General features: G+C 31.3%; 1 protein-coding gene across 1 annotated transcript; it reads left to right on the top strand.

Annotated features, from left to right (window-relative positions):
• The first annotated feature begins 2,767 nt into the window (after positions 1-2,767).
• LOC114292391 (norfluorocurarine oxidase) lies at positions 2,768-9,626 on the top strand. The gene is made up of 2 exons (XM_028236344.2): positions 2,768-3,891; positions 8,827-9,626. Exons 1-2 carry the CDS (start codon positions 2,923-2,925, stop codon positions 9,439-9,441), a joined length of 1,584 nt encoding a protein of 527 aa, XP_028092145.2. The 5' UTR covers positions 2,768-2,922; the 3' UTR covers positions 9,442-9,626.
• Positions 9,627-10,858: the final 1,232 nt, after the last annotated feature.

A 10,858-nucleotide genomic window follows, 5' to 3' on the forward strand; every position in this document is an offset into this window, starting at 1 on the left:
GAAGCACCAGACATGTCTGTAGCTGTTTCAGAACTCTACAAAATCATGAAGAGAGCCCAAATTTACTCTGAATCAATACAGGACATGGACCTCTATAGTTTTGAAAAATGAGCAGATGTTCATATGACAAATCAAGCCAAAAAAGACAGGAATGTTTTAGACAAGTCATATGAAGAATAAGGCCAAAGAAGGCTCACATGACAGAAGAAGCCAAAAGAAAGATCATATGACAGATACAGCTAAGGAGACATAACAAAGTGGATCATATAGTGAATAAAGACAAAGAAGTCACATCTTGAATAAAATCAAAGTGGTGGAGATACTACCACTAACTTTGTTAGTTTCAATAAATCAAAATGTAAAAGGTTTCTTCTCTTGTTACAAGAACCTTATCTTTTAATTTCATGCATTTCAATTCCGAAGTTGAAGTCTACTCTTTGCCTATAAAAAGGTGTGATGTGTCTTGTAGAAGTAGAGTCAAGAAGCAGAGTCTTATAAGTGTACAAGAGTATTCTCTCTATCTTTCTTGTAAACATTGTAGTTTTCAAGTATTCAATAAAAGTTTTTTATTTCCATATATACTTTGTCTACTGCCTTTTAATTTTCTAGAGATCAGAGAGTAGTGATTCAAGTAGAGTAATATTCATCGAGAGTGAGAGATTACTCTTCTGTTTACTCGTCGAAATGCTTGAAAAGTATTCGCAACAAATGAAGCAAGATGGATATGGAAAAGCAAAATCTTAAGATAATTTTATAAATAATCAGTATTTTCTATTTTTATTGCAAATATTATTATTTTTAAAAAAAATCCACATCATGTGTAAAAAATATTATTTTATTTCACATCATCGCCACATCATCGTACCTAGTCATTCAGGGCAGTTTTGGGCTAACAAAATCTGTGTGGATGTAGCATCACTCTTTATTTATATTCCCTAAATGCAAACACAAACACACTACACATACACGAAAGAGAAAAATTAAATAGATTTACACATTTTGAAACTAATTATTTACCTTCACAAAAGAAAATTTTACTATATAGATAAAATAGAGAATACATGTTAAGGAGAAATTCTATTATACACACCCATTGAAAGGGGTGTATCATATGCACTCTTAATTATGTCATTTTCTTCTTTAGTTATGATTAATTTTCTTCTTTAGTTATGATAATATTTTAATTATGACTCATAAGATCTTTGGTTATCTCTTATCTAATATTTGGTTTTGACTTTATTATTATTATTTTTTATAGTTATGATTCAAAAAATATAAAACTAATCCTAAGATATATTAAAATTGATAAAAGCAGTAATCTAAAAAATGATTGGCCAATCTAAAATGGACTGATAGAGAAAAATGATTGGTCAATCTGAAAGACTAAGGCTCTGTTTGGTAGAGTTCTGGAACGTTAGTTCTAGAGCTTGATTTGCACATGATGTTTGTTTACGATTTTCAAAAATTAATTCCATACTTAAAAGGCGGGAAAATTTGGGCTAACCGGATCATCCCACCGGACGTCCGGCTGGTTGACCGAAACATTGAATTTATTTTTTATTTTTTATTTGCAATTAATGCATGTTAATTTTTATATATTCAATAAAAAATATATTTTGAATTTTTAAATTTTTTTATGAGTTTTAAATAGAATTTTGAGTTGTGTATTTGGTTATGAGTTGTAAGTTTTTGTATCAAATATCATATGTCACATCAAAAATTCTCTACTTTATTTAAAACTCTTTTTAAAACTCATTCACCGAACAAATTTTCCACACTCAAATCATAATTCAAAAACTCACAAACTCAAAATACAATTATATTCTCAAATCATATTCAGAAAACTCTACCAAACGCAACCTAAAGTGTTCTCCCAATTTTATCATATTTTTAGAAATGTCTTTTTATTTTTGGAAATTTTTTTAAAATACACATAATAATTTATTCAATGCCTATATTTAATAATAATAATAATAATAATAATAATAATAATAATAAATTTATACGTCTAGGTACGTACCCACAAGAACCAACGGGGTTGGCTCGATTGGTCATAACTCTCGCATCTTATTAGGAGGTCATTAATTCCAATCTCCCCACTTGCGTAAGAGTCTTATTACCCATACTTTAATTGAGGTTTTCTCTCACTTTGAAAGTTTCTTTGTAAAAAAAATTTATATTGTATTTGATTTTCATTATTATGATTATAAATCATTGAATTTCATTACCTAATTTTAATTTTTTTTATTTAAAAAAAATTACCTGATTGGTACATATTTTGCATTCCTAATATGCATGTAGCCATATTGATATATAAACCTGTATGAAATACTTACCTACCTTATATATATATATATATATATATATATATTAAAAAAATGAAAATTTTGTTAATAAAAATAAGCAATGAACATGAAACATTGATAAGATACATCAATAAAGTAGAGGCAATACTTGTATGACATAGGGTATGTTTAGTTTGAGTTTGAGAGATGAGTTTTAGAAATAAAAAGTATGAAAAGTTGTTTGGTTTGGTTTTTTTCAAAAGATGTTTTGGAAAATTATTTTGAGAAAGAGTTTTGGAAAAAAATGATTGATTTGATGTGTATGAGAGAGATATTTGTTTGGAAAACTTGTAAACCAAACAAGTTTTGGAAAATTTTTTTGAAAAAATTTGTTTGATTTGATTACTTTTAAAAATTTATTTGTAAAAAATTTTTCTCAAAAAATTTTAAGAAACACAAACCAAACAAGGACATAATTTTTGAATTACCCCACCTTGCATAGATTTTTATTGTTTGTTTTGTGGCCTAAAAAGTACAATGATGACGAAGCTCAAAAATAGTATATAAGGACATAAAAGAAGATAGGTATACACTCCTCCAAACTGAAAAAACCACACAGGATTGATTTCTTTTGTAGATGTTGAAGCAAGAACCAATTATGTTGTTATGGAATCCCATAGTCTTCTCTCTTCTTCCCTTGTTCTTCTACATGCTATTCTTCCTTACCAAGTGGTTGTCCAATTTTATCACTCCAGAAATAGCCCACAAAAACCCACCGCCTTCTCCCACAAAGCTCCCAATTATTGGGAACCTTCACCAACTTGGCTCCTACCCTCACCGCTCACTCCAATCAATGGCCCTTAAACATGGACCTCTCATGCTTCTTCACCTAGGCAGTGTCCCAGTCCTCGTTGTCTCATCTGCAGTTGCAGCTCGTGAGGTATTGAAAACCCATGACCTAATCTTCTCAAACAGGCCTAAATCAAGCATTACTAGAAGACTTTTCTATGGCCCCACGGATGTGGCGTTCTCTCCCTATGGAAAATATTGGAAGCAGATAAGAAGCATCAGTGTGCTTCAACTTCTAAGCAACAAGAGAGTCCAATCGTTTCAAAGCGTGAGAGAAGAAGAGACACGCCTTATGATTGAGAAGATTACAGAGTCTTGTTCTTCCTCTTCACCGGTGAATTTGTCTGAAATGTTCGTGTCTCTTACAAACAATATAGTGTGTAGGGTTGCTTTGGGGAGGAAGTACAATAGAGGGGAAGGGGGAAGGAAGTTCATGGAGTTGCTGGGAACCCTTGTGGAGGTACTTGGTACTTTTAATGTAGAGGATTATATCCCCTGGCTTGCTTGGTTGAATAGGATCAATGGCTTTGATGATAAAGTGGACAAAGTTGCTAAAGAGATTGACAAATTACTAGAGGGTATGGTTGAAGAGCATATGATCAGTCAAAATCAAAGAGAAAGTGAAAGGAAGAGCAATGGGAGTGGTGGTCATGAAGGTGAAAGGCCACAGGACTTTGTGGATGTTTTGCTTGAAATTCAAAGAGATAAAGGGGCTGGCTCTCTTCTTGATAGAGATAACATCAAAGCTGTCATCTTGGTAAATACATCACTCATGTGTTCTCTTTTTCATTTCTATGCTTTGTTGACAAGAAGTTTTTTTTTTTTTTTTATCAGCAAAGAAAAATTTCATTTAACAGCATGAAATTAAGAGTACAGGAAGATGACATGCATCGAGAGAGATTCGGAAAGTACGAAATACCCCTACTACTGCTACTCGCATCCATACAACCAACCCCTTAGCCTCTCAATTTTTTTTTTTTAAATAAATACATAAAAAAGTTAAGAAGGACTTAACAAGAAATAAAGACATGAATCCCCACATAATCTACCCACCAAAACACCCAAAACAAACTAAACTAAACTAAACAAACCCAACTCCCAAGTTGCCGAACCACCCAAACTAAAGTCAAATCACCACCCACTCTCCAAGACCACACCTCAATCTGCCCACGCCTGCTGCCCACGCCTGCTGCCACCCTAGCCCACGCCTACTGCTGCCAACTCCCATCTCCCAAAGTCCACTCCGCCAGACCTGCTGCTAATCCGGCCAACCACTCCTAAGCTGCTAATCCACATTTACCACCGGCAAACTCCCCTGCTAGTCCCTGAGATTTTAGCCCCAACATTGCAGCTCCACCAATGCAGATCATCACCCACATTGCAGCTCCAGTCATTGCAGAACACCGCCCACACAACACCCAACAATCAACTCACCCACTGAACATCACCCAACAGTTCTTGCTCATTGCCAAACAAGCCACCCCACGCCACAGTTGCTGGAACACCCGAATCGCAGCACACCGAACCCACTGGGAATCCAAACACCGACCAACCAACAAATCATCTTCCTTCTCCAGGTCTTCTCCTAACACCCCTCAAACTCTCACACGAAGCGAAGTGCTCGAGTGAAAACCAAACAGATCTGGAACACCTCCGACACCCAAGTTCCGCCCAAACCAAGCATCAAACCTTCTCCAAAAATCTGAACAAGAGTTCACCCCTCAAGCTCCACCTCACAAAAGAGCGCTCGAGTGAAGTTCTGGACGTCCCCAACTGAAAACAACACACCAATACCCCGAAGAGATCTGCTAGAACGGCTTGGAAACACCAACAAAAACACCGCAGCACACCAAACACTCACCGCAGCACACCAAACACTCCTAGGTGGGAAAATAATGGGGGACTCAAGTTTATTAACGGGAAGACAACCAACAAACACGAAAGAAGCTAGCCCAGCCGACCGCCATAGCCAAAGGCGGCGGCCGGCCGGCCCAAAGAGAGGCTTGGGGAGGAGGTTTTTAGAAAGAGAAAGAGGGGAAAAAAACTGAAGAGAGAGAAAGAGTTTGGACTATGGATTTGGAAAAGGAAAAATAAAAGGGAAATGGAAAAAGAAAAAAGGTTGTTGACAAGAAGTTAATGAGTAATGATATTAAAATAGAATTTTCGTACAAAAAATATATATTTTTTTTCATATAATCTTTCTGTATGTAAATTATTTTCTTTTTAATTGGTTTTTACTCCTTGCCTAATTTCATATTGGAAAATCTTATTTATACAAAAATAATGCCGTGATGACATTTTTATAATTAAATATTATTTAAATAGATATTTTTGAATTTGTTAATTAATTGGCATTTCTATAAATTCTGATTTGTTCTGTTTTTATATCACTATTTTTGGATATGGAGAAGAGGTTTTGTTTTGGTTGCTCTTTTGTTGTTGGGTCTCAACATTGCTTTATTACTTAAGATAATTCTTGGATTGATTTATAAAATCCCAAGCTCAAAAAAGTCACATGTGAATTTAAAATTCTTAAGATATGATTTTCTGTTTTAAAATTAAATTTTAAGATTCCAAATCTCATAATATAAAAATTTTATTTAGTTTCTCTTGTTGCAAAGATTCCATTTGGTATCCTTAATTTTTATGATTATAATTTTTTAGATTGTGGTTGTTTGTTCTATTCTAGTTGAGTTGCTTTTATTTATGTTATGAGTCTTTGTAGATTGGTTGGTATAATTTTTACTTATTAGACAGAAGTATTTTAAATAAATTAAAAAAATGATTATTTTGAAGTTACAAAAGGGGTGCTATTAGTTTTAATTTTTTGATTATTTATTTTAACTTACAATGAACGGTATCAAACAGGCTCATTATTAACTTAAAAGAATTAAAATAATTTGTAAACATGTTTGATACAACTCTTGATAATTTATTATATAATTGAACTTATTTAATTTATTATAATTAAAAAAAAAACTCGGAATTTGAGCTTTGTAACAAAGTAAATCATAAATTTTTAATTTTGTCTATTTTTATTAAGTAAAATTTATGAAAATTTTATTATTTTAATCATTAAACTCAATGAAAAATATATTTTAGACATTATATATATACATATCAAGTTAAATGCCTAAAATATTTTTCTGATAAATTTTACTTAATGAAAATTGACAAATAATTTAAATTAAAAACAAATCAGAAGATTATGATTTAAATTAATAAAGTTAAAAATTCATTATTTATTTACAAAAGTCAGATCTTGACATATATATATATATATATATATATATATATATTTTATGTGTGTAATTGTTCCTAATTTTTTTATTGCACAAACATCAAGAATACGCTCAAAAGCTATGAATAAGGCCTCGTTTGGGAACATGTTAATTTAGTAATTTTTTGACTATTTGGCTAAAATATGAGCTAAAAAAATTAGTATGTTTGGGATGACTTTTTGACTTTTTACGAAAAGATGTGCAAAAAGTAAAGAGAAAAGAGGATCGTTGACTTTTTAGTATGTGTTGTTGACTTTTTGACTAATTTAATAACTTTTTAATTTTTGACTAAAAAATTTAAAAATTTAGTTGCCAAACGAGGCTAGGTCAAAAGCAATGTAACTTTTTTGTCCATACTTAAAGGTTCAAATAAATTTTTTAAAAAAAAGGTACAAATTGTATTTAAGAAAATCTCTATTTTTTTAGGGGCAACGTAAACTAAAAATGTCAAATAAAAGATAATTAACAATTTTAATAAACGCCATTAATTGGCTTTTTAAACAAATAAATTAAATAAGTTTATGTACCAAAACAAACCCACCAAGGATCCTCTAGAGTGTTTTTTTTTCTAAAGTTTCTTAAAGCGGTGTATTGTGTGGTTAAGATTTAATGTTGAAAAATTGATGTGACTTGTCAATAAATTAAATTAAGTTTATGTACCAAAACAAACCCACCAAGGATCCTCTAGAGTGTTTTTTTTCTTAAAGTTTCTTAAAGTGATGTATTGTGTGGTTGAGATTTAATGCTGAAAAATTGATGTGACTTATCATTAAATCTCAACTACACAATACACGACTCTAAGAAACTTTAGAAAAAAAAAACTCTAAAAGATCTTTGCTCAAACAAACCATGGTTTTTTTAATTGCGTTTCACCGAGGGTATATCACAATGATGAAAGTACTTATATGTATTAAGATCCGTTTGGAAATGTGTTATTTTGGTTAAAATAATATTAAAAAAATCAAAAAATAAAAATAATTTAACTGATACAAAAAGTTTGCCTTATTTCACTTTCACTCTACTTCTACACTTTTTTTTTTTGATAAAATATTATTATTTTCGAATATATTAATTTTCTTCATCTCATATTTTAATTAAAAATTTAAAAAATAACTAAAAAAGTGACTTCTGAAAATGACTATCATAACACTGCAATCACCCTAAGAAGCATAGTTGTCAATCTCGTGCTACACCAGCCAGTACAGGCTAGTATGTACGAGCAAGGATCCTCTAGAGTGATTTTTTCCTAAAGTTTCCTAGAGTGCTACATTGTGTGGTTGAGATTTACTGGCAAGTCACATCAATTTTTCTGATGTGACTTGCCAGCAAATCTCAACCACACAATGTAGCACTCTAGGAAACTTTAGGGAAATTTCACTCTAGAGGATCCTTGGTGAGTATGTACTATACCAAAGAGAAAACAAAATACAAATAGGTCAATACCATCCCGATTCATTTCTCTATGAACTCCGGCTAATTCAATAAATATCAGACAATATCGGTTGAACAATATAATTTTGATGGAATTGAATGGTACATAAGTAAAATGAATTTTTAAATTTATTATTTTACTTATATATATTATATCAAGTATATTATTTCATATACGTTATAGCCCTAAGAAAACAAAGCAATGCAATACAACTTTGAATCCTTAAATTATGTGCTCAAATATATTATATGATTAAATTATTTGCTATTAGATAATGTTTTTAATACAAATATCATACCAATTGAAAAAAATAGTACTTTGTCCAATACGTGATTAACAACTTTGCCAAGAAGTACATGGAGATCGTCTTTCATTTGAGAGATAAAAGAATTAAGGAATTATTTTGTGCATACCTCAAAGACCGCATTTTGCACGTCTTTTTTACACGTCTTTAAGTTTATCTACCAAATTTTATGGGAAAAGAGATAGTTTAAGAAATTATTTTAATTCGTTATTTTAGTTGGTTTTAGCTTCTCTTTTTATATGACATCAAATTATAGCATAGGCAAAGAAACATTCACTTTGATATTAAAGATTAATAGTTATAAATTTAAAGGTGATTCAAATTATTTTAAAAACTCAATATAGCTAATATTACAAACATTCCCTTATTAAAGGTAACAATATAGCTAATATTAAAGATAACAATGTTCTTCTTACAAACATTCCCTTATTAATCTACATTGACTCTACCTTGATTACTAAAAAAAAAAAAAGGTGATATAATTAGTTTGTATTGATTTGTATAAAACTACTTCAAGTCGATAGATTTGTACTCATGAAATTGTTTAAGTAGTTAAAGTACAAAATATGAAAAATTTTGTGTGTGGGGATACGTTGTGGCAAGAATAGCCACTCAATTAGACAAACACGGTTGACTTTATCACTAAGTTATCTATTTTTGTTAATTTTTTCATAGGACATGTTTGCTGCTGGAACTGATACTATATACACAGCCTTAGATTGGACAATGGCGGAACTCTTAAGGCACTCAAAAATCATGAAGAAATTGCAAAATGAGGTGAAAGAAATAGCCAGAGGCAAGCTTAACATAACTGAAGAAGATTTAGAGAAAATGTACTACTTGAAAGCTGTAATCAAAGAGAGTTTGCGATTGCATACTCCACTTCCATTATTGGTTCCTCATGAATCAACCCAGGATGTTAAAGTAATGGGCTATGACATTTTAGTTGGAACACAAGTACTTATCAATGCATGGGCGATTGGCAGAGATCCATTCTCATGGGAAGATCCAGATGAGTTTCAGCCAGAAAGGTTCTTGAATAATTCCATAGATGTCAAAGGAAATGACTTTGAATTGATTCCTTTCGGTGCTGGTCGGAGAGGTTGCCCAGGTACCCTATTCGCTATGAACGTCAGTGAGCTTGCATTAGCAAATGTTGTACACAAGTTTGCGTTTTCATTGCCCGACGGATCAATGGAGAAAGATTTGGACATGAAGGAAGCAACCGGTATTACCATCCATAGAAAGAACCCTCTACTTGTAAACGCAACTCCATATTGTTCAACATGAGAGAATGCCTTCATGAGTGATCAAGAAAAGATCACATATGTGGTTATTGGTGGAGTTGTTATACTATTTTGTTGTAAAATAATATGTGCCTAGACATACAAATTTGGCACATGGGTCTCTATTCTTCCCTGTCCTAATGTCTTTATTCTAAACAACATTTTTATAATGATGAGTCGCTTTAGTTATTTCATGGGGCAGAGGTGATTACTGGTTCAAAATAGGAAGACAAAGGAGACAGGAGGTAAGATATAGTTTTGAATTCTAGATCAAATTTTGTGTTCAAGATTTTAAAACTTACACTATATCTACATGGTAGTCAATGAGTTGAGCAAAAGTTATAAAAATATTTTAAGCTCTTCCATTGCATAATGATCACATATGCCATCTTTATATATTCATGAAAAAGTTAATGACTTTTTCTACTATTTGGATAGTTGCTTCAAAGTTTAGAGTGAAATTCTCTAACTTGAATAGGGTTCATTATCATTTTAATAAATGAGAATTTACGTGTAGGTCTTTATATGTGGATTTGTTATTCAATAGGTCTTATGATAATTAATGATATTTTTTATTAAACATTATTAAAAAAGGTCATTAATTATTAATTTTTAGTAACAGTTTGAAAATTTTATTATAAAAAAATGCCATCAATTATAAGTTTTAGCGATAGTTTAAAAAAATTATCACAAAAAAGTCACTAATTTTCAACTTTCAACAATAGTTTAAAAAATTCATTACAGAAAAGTGTAGACACCCCATTTTGACATGCCTTAAAACTTGGGCACTTTTTTCCGAATACCCGATGATGGAAATTAGAATGTGTTATATTACAAATTTCTCATCAGTCAGATTGAAACTTAATCCCAACCTTCACATATTTTGGCTAAATTATTTTAGACCACTTAAACATATTTTATTAATTTAGTATTTTATAATTTTACATAATTTTATGTATTTGTATATATTTTGGGTATTTTTTTTCTTTTTAAATTGATATAAATATTATATTTTAGATATTTTAGAGAGTGGTCGGCGATCGCCTTCTCCACTCAAATCATATACATATATATTAGATAGGAAAAGGAGAAGTTTGAAAAAGGAGAGGATTTAATTTTGTTTTTCAAAAAGGAGAAAGGAGTTGTTGGAGGGTCTTGGTATGTTGTCGGGGGAAAGGAATGATTTAATTTTGTTTTTCAAAAAGGAGAAAGGAGTTGTTGGAGGGTCTTGGATTGTTGTCGGGGGAAAGGAATGAAGTTGATTTTAAAAAAAGGGTGAGGGGATTGGAATGGAAGGGAGAGAAAAATTAAGTTCAAGAAGGAAGAAAAAAAAAAAAAAAACGGAACACACACCCCTCTCACTCTTTCTATCTCTACATATCATTTTATTCTCAACCTCTTCACTAATATTTCGCTCTTCA

This window comes from Camellia sinensis, chromosome 5, assembly GCF_055761805.1.
Source record: "Camellia sinensis isolate YWXY chromosome 5, ASM5576180v1, whole genome shotgun sequence".
Classification (NCBI taxonomy): Eukaryota; Viridiplantae; Streptophyta; class Magnoliopsida; order Ericales; family Theaceae; genus Camellia; species Camellia sinensis.